At 49.1% G+C, this 15,934-nt stretch overlaps 1 protein-coding gene across 5 annotated transcripts in view; it reads right to left on the reverse strand.

Annotated features, from left to right (window-relative positions):
- The window catches only part of PAX8 (paired box 8), a 65,268-nt gene extending 57,092 nt beyond the window's left edge, over nucleotides 1–8,176 (reverse strand). For 4 of the 5 annotated variants that reach the window (XM_027555475.1, XM_027555472.1, XM_027555474.1 and 1 more), the window contains exons 1-2: nucleotides 8,068–8,175; nucleotides 7,619–7,725 (exon numbers count right to left, since the gene is read on the reverse strand). In XM_027555475.1, coding sequence (XP_027411276.1) covers nucleotides 7,619–7,643 — 25 coding nt within the window. In that variant the 5' untranslated portion in view covers nucleotides 7,644–7,725; nucleotides 8,068–8,175. Of the gene's footprint in view, nucleotides 1–7,618; nucleotides 7,726–8,067 lie in introns of all 5 variants that reach the window. The other variant, XM_027555473.1, reaches the window with a different exon arrangement.
- Nucleotides 8,177–15,934: the final 7,758 nt, after the last annotated feature.

Raw genomic sequence — 15,934 nt, forward strand, 5'->3', positions numbered from 1 at the left:
ACCATCCCTGACTTTGTGGTTTGGTCTTCCCAGTAATTCTGAACCTGTGTCCATCATTTCCACTAATCTATTAGTCTCTGAAATGTAGCCAAGCAGGCAGGCCCAGTGGGGTTTGGAGATGCCAAGGGAGCAAGTTCCTTGATGGTCTACAATTTATGGAGGTACTTGTGTGAGTGTTAGTCATTCAGTCGTGTCTGACTCTTTGCAAGTCCATGGACTGTAGCCCGCTAAGCTCCTCTGTCCCTGGAATTCTCCAGGCAAGAATACTGGAGTGGGTTCTCATTCCCTTCTCCAGGGTATCTTCCTGACTCAGGGATCAAACCCGGGTCTCCTGCATTGCAGGCAGATTCTTTACCACTAGTGCCACCTGGGAAGCCCAAAGGGTCATGCTCTAGGTGAGACTTCAATTCACAACCTTGGCATTGCTCTGCATGTACTGCTGTATAAGTACCGTGCGTTAACAGATTGCACCGCTGGAGCTCTGAGGTTCTCGTGGGTAGCCGCTTTTTTTTTTTTTTTTTGATGCAGGTGGAAACATGGCAGCACTGGAGGGGATGTGTTAAAAGAAAGCTCCCTCTCTCTGCTTTTCCTGAGTGGCTGACCATCTTCTTCCTCCTCACAGGACCTCCAGGAGGGACATCCAGATAGGGACCACCGCCCCCATTTTGCAGATGGGAAGACTGAGAATAGTCTGTTTTAACTGAGTTGGAGCTTTAGGGACAGAGATAAGGAAACCAAGCCAACAGACTGATGGTTCTATCTGTCTCTATTGGTAAGAATCCTTGAGCCTCCTGACCCAAGATGCTGGCCTAAGTTCCCTATAGAGTTGCAGGCGTGAAGCCATCTAGTGATGCGGGGAGTTTTGATGAGCTGGACTTCGAGAAAGAAGGCAGTGGAAAGGGAGTTGCAGACACATCAGCCTCACTGAGCACGAATGCTCCTCTCTTCTGTAAAAATGTCCATAACACACCTGCCTGGTGGCTCCTGAGAATTAAACGAGATGATGGATATGCTCTCTCCCAGCAGAATTCCACACCTGTAATAGCCCTCAGAGATAAAATAATCAGAACTTGCATTTACCAAGGGCTCACTAAGTGCCACGACGTGCTCAGCACTGTGTGGTGCATCTCTTTCTTTGGATGTGAATGAGGCATGGGCAGAGCTGCCGCGGCTGTGGGCAGGCTGTGCGGAGCCTTGATGATCCTTGGCATTTTCCATGGGATTCAGGACCTCAGGAGGATCCTCCAGCATTAACACAGAAACAAGACCCACGTGTCACTGGAGGATCCCTGAATTTTCCTCCCTTTGATCTGAGACATGCCACGGCAAGGAGACACTGGTGTGTACCCAGGCCCTTTGTCCTTCGTGGGGAAGAAGCCCCAAAGTAAAGCCCATACTCAGTGACCAACGGTGGTTTAAAACAGAAACCTTTCTACCACGATTTTTCTGATCCATAGTGCCGGTAAGAGACATTTGCTCATGTGGCCCACCTGACCAAGGGAGGGGTCTGGAGGGGTTTTAAGAAACCCCCAAAGACTTGTCAGCCCTGACTCTGGACCTCAGTGACTAAACATAACACAACATGTTTAGTCGCTCAGTCGTGTCCGACTCTGCAATCCCAAGGACTGTAGCCCACCAGGCTCCTCTGTCCGTGGGATTCTCCAGGCAGGAATACTGGAGTGGGTTGCCATTTCCCTCTCCAGGGGATCTTCTGGACCTAGGAATCGAAGCTGGATTTCCTGCATTGACAGGTGGGTTCTTTACCACTGAGCCACCAGGGACGACCCAGTATATAATTAAGACCACAGATAAATAAGGAATTGTGGATGCTCCTGCCCACTCCACCGTGATCCAGAAATTCTATCCTAGGGTCACTCACCATGGACTGGAGGAACCGAGATTCCCTTGGGAGGGTGAAGTTTTCAGGAACCAGGAGACCTTTGGACTGTGCTTTCTATACTCTTTCTTCCAAAAAAGAAACACCTAGCACCTCTGTTGGAAGCAGGCATCGAACCTACTTCCTAGGCAGAATGTCTTTTTAACTCCGTTTCCAAAAGAACCTGAGCCAAGGTATTCTAGAAAGAATCCTCCCCACCAAAGAGCTCTGAGTGGGAGGCTGCATCCTCCTCTATTTTGACGGAGCTTTACACCCCCAAATTGTATCTCTGAAGGGAGTGAAGGCTCCTGGGGGCTGAGACACAGTCTTTCGCCCAATCTCAACTAAAACAAAAGCAAACTGTAGCCTGGAATGGGAGGGGCACGTTCCCCTCTCCCCTCCTTTTAAAATCATCTCCCCCCCCCCCCCCCGCCTTAAATGAAATTGTGTCTTTTATCTCTTTGTGTACTCAGAACCTCGGAGCTCAAAGCTTTCTCAGCGCAACTGAGAAGTCAGTACCTCTTGGATTGATAAATAGAGCAGCTTTAAAATGCTTAGAACTGAAGACAGACCAACTGTGGCGAGAGAAAGTAAACACATCCCCGCATCAGTCAACCCTAGCAAGCTCCTCGCTGAGATTACAAACTGCAGTTCCTGCCTGAGCTGGTGAGGATGCTGGAACAGACTGGGGTGGGGTTGCGGTGGGCAGAGCCACAGAGCAGCCTCCTCTGCTTCTTAGTCATGTCCCAAAGGAGATGGGTCACCTGGGAGTCCTCTCAGGACCCGGTTTGGATGTTCCCAAGCAGAGCCGGCTCTGCCAGCTGGTTTCATGCCCAAAAATGTCCCAAGAGAAAAAGGAACCCCACTTCCTTCTTTTGATCTCAAGGAGTTTCTCTTCCTTACCCCTACTCTCTCTGTGTGCAGGTGAAATTCGCCAGTGAGAGAACTGGAATTTTTCACAAAATAGACTGTGATTGCTACATAATTTGATATGAATATTTGAGGAACTTTTCCCATGAAAAATCCATACTTTAAACACTCTCCCCCCAAACATACACACACAAATTGTTTTTATGAGAACCAATTAATAAATGCTAATTCATCCAGGCATATCTCCACTAAATTACTCTTTCATTTAATTGCAGGGGAATTTTCCATTACTAAACTCTCCCTTGCTGATTTTTTTTGCATTATTTATACATTATTTCAGTTTCACTAATAGTGAGGTTGGTATGCGATATTATCTGCTGTTTGTAAGTTTTAAATTTCTTTTCATTTAACATGTTTCCTCATTCTTGTCGCTCCACGTAATCTGGGAGAAACATCATTAAAAGCAGACAAGATTTTAAACATAAATGATGGAAACAGGCACTGGCTGAACAGAACCTGACAGGACAGTATCTTGTCTGATGAAACTGCTCTGATTTCAGGCACGCATGGGTGTCCGGGAGCGTGTGTCTCCACTTTGGATTAATGTGGAAATGTTTTCCTATGTCAGTGAGTCACAAGTCAATCCACGGAAAAGATTGTGGGTTCAGAACTAGGAACAATCTCAGGAGCTTTAATAATAAAAATAAACAACACTTAAATCTTTTTATAAGCCACCAGAGCACAATGTCTCTTTTCTTGCTTCCTTTTCGTGGGCACCAAATCCAAACTTTGGTATCTAGACACCCCAAATTCAGACCAGCCACTCCCCAAAGATCCTGCCTTTTTATGCATGAAAAAGTGGGGGTTCTGGTGATGGTGAGGGGTTAGGGACTGTGGTTGAGATCATATTCAAAAGGACGTGTTTTAAAGTAGAATTTTGATTTCCTTATACTGAATGGCAAAGTTTCCAAGTACCTGGCCACCTTCATTTCTGAAATGAGTTCTTTCTTTTTCCTCTCCAATCACCTTCTTCCCTTCTAGGCTCCCCTCCCTCATTGTCTCCTTTCAGTGTCTTTCTTTTTCTCTTTAGTCTCTCCCTTCTTTTTCTTTCACACGAACACATTCTAGAGGATGTGAATGATTAAACTGTTTACTCCAAGGTTTGAGGTTTAGGTATGAAAAGTCATGTCACCGTAAGTAAAGTTTCACCTTTATACCCAACTCTATCAATAATTACAGAGCAAGGATGACGGTTAGTAAATCTTTCTTACAATTTGCTCTTACAAAAATGATACCATTTATTCTGAGTGTACTGAACTCCCTTGATCTTACTTTTCACAAAAATTAATTACAAAGCTGAGTAACCTCCAAAATGAAGTCAGTATATAAAGGGATGTATATTCCTGGGAAAAGGCATACACATAAAACACATGCCATATTAAAATTCAAGATTCGAGGCCGTAAATAGAAAGTTTTGACATGTAGTTATAATGGTAGGTGTTCTCCTCTGAACCAAAATATCTCTTAATAATTAAATTTCTGAGATTGATTTTTTTTCCCCTCCACTTCCTTTGTGCTCTTCAGTAAAATTAGGTACAGTCCTTTTGGGTATAGACTGATAAAATTAATTAACTTTCCTTCCACCCCGAAAATGTCCCAAATAAATGCTTCCAATAGACATCAAAAAAGTGTCAATTAGAAATAATTACTTCTTATCAATCAGTGGGGCAATTAAAGTGACAAAGCTTGAAAAGATACTTATCTTAAAACTAATTCACAAGGTAGCTAAATTATCTCCTAATTAACTTGCATGGAGGAGGGTTGGAGGATGGACCATCTCCAAACAAAGATGAATTGAGGAACCCCAATACCTCTTTATGTTCCTCAAGACCTTTTCTCATCCCTAGACCTTATTTTCAACCCAGGCAAGAAACCTGGGAAGAAAACAGTTTCTTGGCTTCCTTTGCTCCTTTTTAAAACCGAGAGGAGGGTATGGGGGGCTTTCCATCTGTGATCTAAGGAAGTTAGAGAAACGCTATTTCCTTAATGGAAAGTCGCATCTTCTTGAATAATATATTTTCAGGAGTTGGGGGAAGAGGATTTCTGAAAAGTTACTGTGCATAACTTTTAATAACAACCTGCTTGCTTTTTTTTTTTTACTGAGCCCTCTTCCTCACGCATGTAGTACTGTTTACATTCTAATACTTATGTGGCATCTTTTACTCTTTAAAGAAAAGTTCTTGCTCAGGATCTCTGTTCCTTGATGCTACAAAACTCCCGGTGGATTTTACGGACCGTTCATCCCATCGCTGACCATCGGCAAATCAGACTCATTCACTCTTCGCTCTCCACATCCCTTCAGAATAAAACAGTAGGGAGGAAAAAGGAAATTTTAAAGATCCCTCTGCGAAGCAAGATCAGCCGGGGGTGAGCCGCAGTGGCGGGGGCGGCAGAGGCCGCGCAAAACTTTTCTCAGCGCGTTTCGTTTTATCTGAAAAGGTGCGCTGGGCCTCGCTCCCGCGAAAACGTCCCGCCGGCCGCCTTCGCCCCATTTTGCTCCAGGGAAAAGCTTCAAGAAGGCTTCTCCAGGCAAAGTCCAGGCAGAGCCATGAACTCAGAAAGGGAGAAAGAAGGAAATCTCTAAGACCAATGAGGGAAATGGGCTTATAAAAAACTGGAGGGCTCAGCTTGTGAATTTAGCTCTAAATACAGACAATGGTGTCAAGTGATTAGAAAGACGGAGGGTCTCTCACTCAGATTTACCTAGAGAGGATTTGGAAAAGAAACAGGGGACAGCCTTGAATCTTTTGAGCTATGCTTTAAACAATTTTCTTCTGTTTCATTAGCATTAAATTAAACTATAGGAGAAAGCCTTTCTCCCTCTCTCAGATTTATTTTTTTTTATTCGTTTTGGGGAGAGGATTGAAGAAGTCCCCTCTAGACAGAGAATATACTTCCGTCCCAGGCCCCGCCTGCGATAGGGGCGAAACCGCTCCCTCCCCAAACCCAAGGGCGATTGCTTCCGAGCTAATGGAAAAGCAGGGTCTCCTCATCTGGGTTTGGGGCTGATTAAAAATAAAGTAAAAATAAATTGTGCCCTTTCTTCTTTCCCTCTTGATTTCCATGTATTCTAACGAGCGCTTCCGTAATGACAATCAGTAGTGAAAACAAAATCCAGCCAACCCGAGGGACCGCGATATCGTCATTTCTCACGCAGCGACAGAGAGGAAAAGGTCTGGTCCAGGACTGTAAATTCGAGGACCGAGAGAGAGCACCCACTCTTATCATCGCCAGAGCGGTCAGGGGAGGGTCGGCGGTGGCTTAAGGGTTGGGTAGAAAGAAACCCGGAGCGGAGCAGAAGCTGAGGAACCAGCCTGGCGTGGGATCTGGCACCTGACGCCGCGCCGCGCGCTCGGCTTGGGAGACCAGTCCTGATTCCGAGGCGAGGGTGACGTGTGTCGTTATACCCGCATTAGGCTAAAGACTAACAGACCAAAACCTGGTCCTGATCCCAGAAAGTGGTCAAGGAGCTTTTGTGACGCCTGGGCGCTGAGTAAGGAGAGCCAGGCGCTCCGCTGGGTCTCCTGGCTCGCCGACCCCGCCGCTCCCGGGAGCATTGGTGAGATTTCCACTCCGCTCCCCCGAAGGCCGGGCGCCCGCAGAGCGGGGCCAGGACCGCGGTGGCCTCGCTCACCTCCGGGCACCGGGATTGGGAGGGAGCGTGCTGCTGACTCAGTCTCCGGTGGTGGAGCGAACCCGAAAGAGAAACCTTCGGGCGTTCACCGGGGTCCCCGCGCCTGTGCCGGTGGATCCTCCGCCTCCAGTCCCGGAGCAGCGCGGCGCTCTGGGCTAAATTGAGATCTCAGCCGCGCGCAGCGCCCGATGCGACCCTCCTTATTATAACAAATGTCCCGCTTGCCGAGCGGGACTTCATATTCGCCGAGAATTCATCTGAAATATTGATTTCCTTTCACTCCACCGGCCCAAATCGATAGCGTTGCGCCCTGGCCCCATAAATCGCCTTCCCCGCGGCTGGCCCGGCTCCATCCATCACCGCGGGCCGGGCCGTGACTCCGGCTCGCTGTCCACACTTGCTGAGCGCCCGGCGGGCCATGCCCACTGTGCCGACCAGCCCCAGCCCTGCGGCTCCTTCCTGGCACAGACCACCCCGACCTTAGCCCGGAGGTCGCGGAGAGTCGGCGCCGCGGCTATGGACCCCGAGCGCTTTTGAAGGCCGTGGACCCGGATGCCGGTGGGGAGCGGGATTCGGCCCGCGGAGGGCTCAGTCCTCGCCCGGCCGGATGCCCCGCACGCGGGTCCCCTTCTGACCGGTGTTGAGCAAGGAGTCCGATAGCCCTCCAGTGCGCTCACGGCTCCCGGGCCCCGGACCGCGGGCTCCTCTCGTGTGGGCTGGAGAGGTGCGCGGGGCTCAGGGTCCCGCCCGGGGAGCCTCAGGAGACAGCTGCGCGCACCCGGGGACGAGGGCTTAGAGGTCGGGAGCAGGGGAGCTGCAAGTCCAGCAGGGGCGCGGCGTAGGGCCTGAGAGCGCGCAGGATGGCCACTCTGACGGGCCAGGCGAAAGGCGGATGGGACACGAAGGACACTCCTCTGACCCCACGGAGAGCTCCTCGCCCCTCACGGTGGTCCGCAGAAACCCAGGCCTGGGGAGGTCGGTTCCGCCGGGCCGAGGGGGGACCTCAGGGCCCAAGAGAGTGGCGAGGCGGCCGCTGCGGAGAGCCAGGCCCGAGGCGTTCCCAGCTGCGCCCCCACGCAAGGGGTCCAGTGAGCCGCGAGCCCCACCGACCCGAGCGCACGCACGGACGCACAGCGACGCGGGGGCTCCGGGGGTCCCCGGCCACGCCGCGTTCTTACCGGATCTAATGGAGTTGTGAGGCATCCCGGAGAGTCGCTCGCAGCCCGCCGAGGGCTCAGGGCTTCCTCACGCAGGTCCGCGCCGCGCCTGCCGCCACGCCGCTGCCCTGCACAGACCCGGGGCACGGGTATGAGACTCCGGCCCTCCGCCTTAGACCTCCTCCCCAGGCCTTACCCCAAGGCTTTCATCGTCAGGCAGGGGTCGCAGGATTTTCAGGCGAAGAGTGGCCAACCTCAGGCCGGCCTAACCCATGCGCCCGTCCGGAAGAGCCGGCGTTGGGGTCCGCTGGGCAGCGCCAAACTCTAACCCGCTGCCCTCCTCTCGGCTGCCCCAGCCTCATCCAGTTTAACTTGAGAGAGAAAAGGCTGCTGGGCTTCCTGGGACCCTTTCCCTTCTCGAATCACCCCTGTCTCCCACTCAGCTTTCAGCCAACCCCTGGGCGGCATACCTGGCCGGCCGGCCACAGGCCCTCACTGCCCGGGTCCGCCCTCGAGGGTGCCCTGGACCCCGTGTCTCTCCTCCTTCCGAAGTTTGTTCCCATCCACCCGGCATCGCCGACCGGTTTTATCCCGCCAGGGCCCGGAGAGATGGGTCTGGAGAGGCTCGCAGGCCTCCGATTGGCTGGCTGGGTGCGGGAAGGGGAGGATTTTGCAAGGGGGACATGGCTGAGTGGACTCAGGAGTTAGAAACATTCGCTGGAGCTTCTGTTTCCAGTGGAGAGAGGAGAGAGAAGCAGCTGAGCCCTAACTCAGCAGGCCTGGAAAGATCTGAGGAGTGTGCGATGGAGGCTTTAGAGCTTGAGGACAGGGGTCTCTGGGAACCTCTGGGGCCAGTGAAGCCCGCCACCTTTCTTGCTCCCTGAGGAATTTGAACTTGGGGGAAGAGTTCAGAGGACAGGCCTAGTTGAGGGCCTAGATTGCCTAGATTACAACTCAACCTGGAAGTATGTTAGAAAGGGACAGGGTGAGCTGACCTTTGACTTGTCTGCAGGAATCAGCAGCCTCAGGGGAGCAGGGGTAAGAAGGGTTGGATAAGAAGGGCTCTCTGGGTGGAAATGAGAAGCCCTTGGTGGGGGCGAAAACTTCCTCCCCTTCATTGCTCTCCTCTTCTGTTGAGGAAGCAGATACAGGGATGGCTGTGTGGGTGAACCAATGTCCTACAGCGCCAGCGGGGTGCTCCCACACTCAGGCCTGCTCTGGACTCAGGGTTACAGCTGGGGGGAGAGTGATGCTTGTAACTGGGAAGGGCTGCTCTGGGATGCAGAGGCCAGAGCCACTGGGGTGAGAGGGAAGGGATGAGGCAGAGAAAACAGGGGTAATGCAGGAGTGTGTGTGCACGTGTTTGAATAGCACACACACACGCACACACATACACACACACACACCCCACAAAAGCTTTCAGGTTAATCCATTTCCTCCTCCTGCCCAGCCTTGCTTTTTCTGGATTTAGCAGAAATGAATCATTCTATGAATAGAAAAAGAGTATGTATGTCCTGAAATGGATCCTCCACCCCTACATGTGACTTGAAACAAAAAACAATTGGTGCTTTATTGTTTTAAGTGCTTCTCGAAAATTGTTACTTAAGATTGTTCTGTGGTTTCACAATGTTCAGATATTCTGCTTCTGTAGTCAGACCTCCCCCTAAATCCACTCTCACCCTAGAGAGAGAGAGAAAAGAAGGGTGTCGGGATGAAAGTGGACCTGGGTATAGGTCCCACAGACCCCTCTGCCTTGCCTCGGCCAGTTTGCTGCTCTGGTGCCTGCCCTGTTGTCTGTAGGGGAGCTGTGGAGTGTGGAGGCCTCTCAGAGACTGTCCGCCCAAGCTCCTCTCCTGCCTGGGGTTGGGGGAGGGCAGTGCTCCATCCAGGGTGAGCCTGACAAGCCCTCACCCAAACAGTTCTGCAAACCTCAGAAGATCTGTCCAGGCCGAGGGGCTGACAGGTACCAATAACCTTAAAAATGCACGTATTCAGTCTTGCCAATGCTTTCCTCCTGTTCAGCAAAACAAAGCCCCTTCTCCCTCTCTGCTTTTAGAAAAATTTCTCAGAGGACAAAAACAGCAAGTTATTGAAACATTCAGGTCCCAGTTGTGAGTTTGTGTTTTAAAAAATTCATTTTAATATGACAACTTAATCTGCATATCTGCACACCTGAGAACAGCCCGTCCTCAGACTGGGATGACAGTGGGTTACCAGGAGGAGGCACCACGGACGAGTTCTTCCAAAGCCAAGAGCCAGCAGGCAGTGAGAACACAGTGAGCTCCTTTGCCTCTGGGTCTGGTTCTGCTTTCTAATTACAATGGGAAATAAGGCTTGGGTTCCCTGCTACTTTCTAATTCTTTTCAACCAAGGCCAAGGAAATGGTTATTAACCAGTATCCTGACTTTTTGCAAAATGAAGAAGCTGAAAAAATATATATATATATACATATATAATTTTCCCAGATGGTGCAGTGGTGAAGAATCCACCTGTTAATGCAAAAGATGCAGGAGATGCAAGACTTGGATTTGATCCCTGGGTCAGGAAGTTCCCCTGGAGGAGGAAATGGCAACCCACTCCATTATTCTTGCCTGGAAAATTCCATGGACAGAGGGGCCTAGAGGTCTATAAACCACATGGTCACAAAGAGTCAGATGCAACGGTGCATGCATGCCATTTGCTCTACAAAGTTTGTGTGTGTGTATATATATATATATATATATATATATATATATATATATATAATTATATACATATAATTTTTTAAATGGCTTTTATCACAGTTTTTTCTCAAACAGGAAAATTCCATGATCCTTTTAGCTAAGCATGAACATCTCAAGCCTTCCTTTGATGTAATTACAATTTCCAAATAAATTTAGCATGCTGACTAAGATGCTCAGAGCAATGGAAAATTTAGGACATTGTTTCAAAACCCAACACCTTCTCCTGCCCTTCTCAGATTTGATGTCCATAAGCCTTTCACACCGAGACTATCATCTGGCAATCTGTGGTTTAAACCCAGTTATGATTTTTTAAACACAGTGTTTTCCCAAGAAAATGTAATTAGTTGCCGATATGAAAATCAATAGGGAAGAGAGAGTTAACTTTGGTTTCCTTTAAAAATCTGGCAGATGTGGCCACAGATCTGAGTGTTTCTTTGTGGAAATGAATTGTCTTGTGGTTCAACATTCCAAGACGTTAATATACATCCCAGGTGGCTGCCTAACCCCCGTGAGTCTTCTGAGATTTTTAAATTCCAAGTTGATCCACTGAACCTTCCAAAGGGGGTCTGTCTTTCCACAGTTCAGCTGAAATCCACTCAGCTGGGGATGAGACCAAGGACATTCCCTAGATGTGGGATTTGGGGTGCTAAAACACCCAACTGTCGTGGGGAAACCAGAATGAGTTGGTCATGTCAGCTAATAGTAGGGAAGAAAGGTGGTCTGGGGTCTTTTATAAGAAGCTCAGAGTTTAAACTGTCTCTGGGTTGGGTGCACATGGAATTCTGCAACCTGCTGGCTCAGGTCCTTGAACCCCAGAGTGGTCCACAGGCTTCTCTCCCTATCACCTCTCTATATCCTAGGTGAGGGGACCCAAGACCTCTTCCATCCAGAGGAGGAGAGCCCAGCCCCCAACAGTCTTTGGGGAGATCCTTGCCCCCTGCTTACCCTCTATGCCACCTTCCCCTACATGGTAAACAATCCCAGGACTAAAGAGCATCCTTTGGGAAAGAAACAGCAGCTCCCTACCCTGAGTTAGAAGGCTAGCGTGTCAGCCCTGGCTGTGTGAAATGGGACCATTCCTTTTCTCTGAATCTTACTTTCTTCTGTAGCATATGGGTGGGGGTAGCAATGCGAATGAGGGGGTGAGGAGGGTGAGACCCACCTCTTAGCCTTGCTGTGAGGATGAATAGAATTATGAACATAAGAGGCCTTTGAAAACTGCAGCTCTGTACAAAAGTTAATTATTATTAGACAACAAAGGCCGGGCAATACTTCCAAGAAGGGCAGAGTTAAAGCTCCTCTAAAATTTTGCTGTGCAAGTCGGTTCCTTTCATCCTTTCCCAGCAGCACTGTGCATTCGTCAAACAGCCATGTGAGCCACTGGGTGATGGACAGGTGAGCTGTGGGGCAGCAAAGGGCCAGTGAGCATGCGCTGATGCTGTGGGTACAGGGTGGGTGTAAGGAATGCTCTGGGGCTGGGGTGTCTGTGAGGGGTGCAATGAATAGTTTCTGACCCAGAAAAAGGACAACAGAGTCAGTGCATATGTGTGTGTGGGGGGGGGGGGCGGGGGGTGGGCGGCACCAGGGCAGAGCTTTGACGCCCTGAGAAGTGCTCAGGGCACCACTGTCTCCCCCTTCCTCACTTCTCAGACCTGTCCAATTGTGTCACAGCCAGGTGGGATTTTTACCTTGTCCCCCATGCCTCAGGAAGTGGCCAACAGCATGCCCTGAGGCCTCCTGGTGGCTGTGCCAGAGATTCAATCATTAATTACCCTGCACTCCTCCTCTCCTCCCCCAACCCTCCAGGCTTTCAAAACCCAGAAATACAGATCCTGGCAGGGGAAAGGAAAGTGGAAGGCAGTTTGGAAAAAGCCACCCTTGGCATCTGTCCAGTTGCTTTGGGGGTTGGAGATGTGTCCTGGGCACAGGTCTCTGGAGCTCTTTGCCTACCCCAAAGCACCTGGTGGCTGCTACCTGGGCTGGTCAGGAGCGGGAGACTTGATATTTTCAGGGTTTAATAAGAAAGAATCTCCTTTGGGGAAGCAGAGAGAGGTCAGATTTTTTTCCCCCTGCTTTTAACAGTATTTTAAAAAGTTGTAAATAATGACCTAGGTTCTTTGCCACCCATTTTGCAGATGAGAATACTGAGCCCCAGGAAAAGCAAGTACAATTTCCAAGGTTACCCAGCTGGTAGGTGGCTGACTCAATGTCCAAATAAACACAAGGGACCCAGGTCTGGCCTTAGATGTTAGAAATTCTGCTCACTCCAGCCTAGTTCGCTCATTCCCCAGCACCTACACTACCTCCCATCAGAAAGGAAGGTTCTGGATCCCAGGGTGTGGTCAGGGTGAGATCAAACTCCCAGGGCCAGAGAACTTTCCTGCCACAGAAGAAAAGTGCAGCTCACCAGGCAGGAATGCCCTCCCTTTGGCCCAGCCCCAGAGTCCAGCCCAGAGCAGAGGGGGTCAGGACACAGGAATCCTCTTAGGTGGATGCCAGGGCACTGAAGTGGGCTGTCCTCCTGACAGCTGTCCTTGGGGAGGCGCCAAGGGGAAAAACCAGGTCTGAGACTTTTTTCATCAGATTCAGGGTTGGTTTTGTTCTTTGTGGCCTTGGAAGGCCAGAGGTGTCTGATGTTGGCACAAACCATAGAACAGAGCCTGGTAGTGCCCAGGGCCCTGATGAAAGGATCTGAGACCCTTGCGATAGGGTGGGAGGAGAGGGGAGAAGCTGAGGGGTAGAGAAGGAGTTGGAAGGTTTAACTTGCCTCTTGCCTCCAGCCTTCACTGCCTGCCCCCTGGAAGGCTTCCCACATTCTAAGCTGAGTAACCCTGGGCACTTTGCCATGCTTTGGGTCTTGGCTAGGCCCAAAACTCTCTTCCTGTTTAGACCTCTTGCATTCTTCCACAGACTCTACAGCCTTTGACTCCCCTGCATTTGGAGGAGCAGAGCTTTGGCCTCTCCGTTTTTGGTCTTTAGGCTCCAGTTGTCCCAACAATGTGGTCCTCTTTGGTCCCCATAGGAGGAGGGGACACACCATTATGTTGATGGAACGCTGAACATGCATTTCCTTCTAAGAACAACGGCTAAATCTACTATTATTTACGAAGTATTACTAAATGCCAGAAACTGTCAAATGCCTTACATTTAACCCTATTTATTTTCCACAACAGCCAGCGAAACTGAGTTTTGGGGAAACATGGGCATAGTGGCTGCTCTGGATCATCCCATGGCTGGGCAGTGGAGCCATGATGGGAACTTGGGCTCATCTAACCTGAGACAGCCTTCCCTCCACTTTCCCACAGGCTGTTTACAGGGCAGAACAGCTTTAACAGCTCCAAGAAAGCTATCGGAACAAACTAGGAAGAAGCAAACTAGAAAAACTGTTTTGTTTGTCAGTTTCAGGGGCCATCAGTGGCTTAATAGGAGAAAGCATGACCCTTAGTAATGAGATTTACACTGCCGAGATTTACAGACAGGCCAGGTAAGTGAAAGAATGAAAAAAAATTAAGGTGGAAGTCATATTGAGTCTTACCTTTCTCCCTAACTGAGTTTTCATGCACTTAGCAAAGTGTGGACACAGAACACATTTGTGGCAATAATGAGTTAATCATCTACCTATGGATTTCCCTTTTTATTTCCCCTGTGTTTTGAGCTTTATTGAGGTATAATTGACAAATATAATGACAAATAAAATTGGCAAATAAAATCATAAGATATTTAAGGCGTATGTCACAGTGATTTGATATATGTATACACTGTGAAAGGATTCCCACCATCTAGTTAATTAACACACCCATCATCTCATTCATTCGTCTGTTTATTTTGGTGAGAATATGTAAGTTCTACTCTCTTGCGAGTGTGTGTGTGTGTGTGTGTGTGTGTCTGTGTATTCAGTCACTTAGTCGTGTCCACCTCTTTGTGACCCTATGGACTGTAGCCTGCCAGTCTCCTCTGTCCATGGGATTTTACAGGCAAGAATACTGGAGTGGGTTGCCATTTCCTCCTCCAGGGGATCTTCCCAACCCAAGGATCAAACCCACATTTCTTGCATCTCCTGCATTGGCAGGCGGATTCTTTACCACCTGCGCCACCAGTATATAAAACAGTGTTATCAACTCTAGTCACCATGTTGTATATTAGATCCTCAAGAACTTATCTACAAAACAGAAACAGAGTTACAGATGTAGAAAATAAATTTATGGTTACTGGGGGAGAGGTGTGGAGGAATAAATTGGAAGATGAGGATTGACATACACACACTACTGTATATAAAATAGATCACTAATAGGAACCTACTGTATAGCTCAGGGAACCCTACTCAATAATCTGTAATAGCCTATATGGGAAAAGAACCTAGAAATGATTCACTTTGCTATACTCCTGAAGCTAACATAGCATTGTAAACCAACTATACTCCAATTAAAAAAAAAATCTGTATCTTTTCTGAAACTTCTTAAAAAGTTCTTTCCATTTGTAGGCATGTGGTCTTTATGTAAGGTAGCATGTCCTTTTTTTCATCCTTAATGCCTCTCTTTTGAAGTTGTGGGCCTGATGATTCCTGTTCACTTCATCCACATCGCCTCTCTCCTTACAAACTTTCATCTTGTTACTCTGAAACTTTAGTTTTTCAAGTAGAATCACTTCTCTCAGGCTCACTCTGGGGGGTTGGGGGAGAGACCCCATAGTCCTAGAGAAGGATCTTTTCCCACTCAGATCCTGACACGTGCCCTTCCATCATACAGAGAAAGGGTAGGAGTCACCATTCTCTTCCAGGCTGGGAATCTGATGCTGAAATGTGATGCTCTGGCACCACTCTGTACAGGTTGCGTGATCTTGTGCCAGGCACCCAACTTCCCTGAGCTGAAGCTTCTAAGTCTGAGAATTGAGACTAATAAGGGTACTTCTCTCATATTGTTATGATGCTTAAGTCAGACAGAGCACTTGGAGCACAAAGGATGCTCAGAAATGGTTACTAGAATGGAAACAAAACTAGTCACAGGCACGTCCCTATCAATCCAGTGGTTAAGACTCTGCACCTTCCCTGCAGGGGGCGTGTGTTCCAAGTTCTTGGTCAGGGAACTGAGATTCTGTATGCCTGCCTCAACAAAAGCAAAAAACCTAGTCACAACACAGGTGATGGAGAGTATTACTCATGGACCTCGGGGGGTAGTGTCACTGTCACCATACTCAGGACACAAGGAGACACTGAGAGATTCCTAAGAGCAGTGGGGGAATGGCACTGGGGAGGAGAATTGAACTTGCAGGTTCCTGGGAAAACCGGAGCACAAGGTCACCAGGTACATGTGAGCTGCTTTGTCCCTTTCCCCCCTCATCTGTGCTGTGCACCCACGCTGGGCTCCCTGAGACTGCGCTCATAGACCAGACCAGCTCTGCCAAATTCTTCAACCAGAGAACTCTCCTCCCCGACTCTGTTCCTGTGACTCCAGAACATAAGACATCATTCCTGGAGGGGCAGGCACGGGCCTCAGCTTCCCTGGTGGCCGGGGTGGAGTGGGGTGGGGAGAGGGGAGTTTGGCAGAGATATCTGATCTGTCACTTTCAGATTTATTGATAAGCCAGTGTCTTCTCTAGTTTTCTTTGTTTTTATTTA

Source organism: Bos indicus x Bos taurus, chromosome 11 (genome assembly GCF_003369695.1).
Source record: "Bos indicus x Bos taurus breed Angus x Brahman F1 hybrid chromosome 11, Bos_hybrid_MaternalHap_v2.0, whole genome shotgun sequence".
Taxonomy (NCBI): domain Eukaryota; kingdom Metazoa; phylum Chordata; class Mammalia; order Artiodactyla; family Bovidae; genus Bos; species Bos indicus x Bos taurus.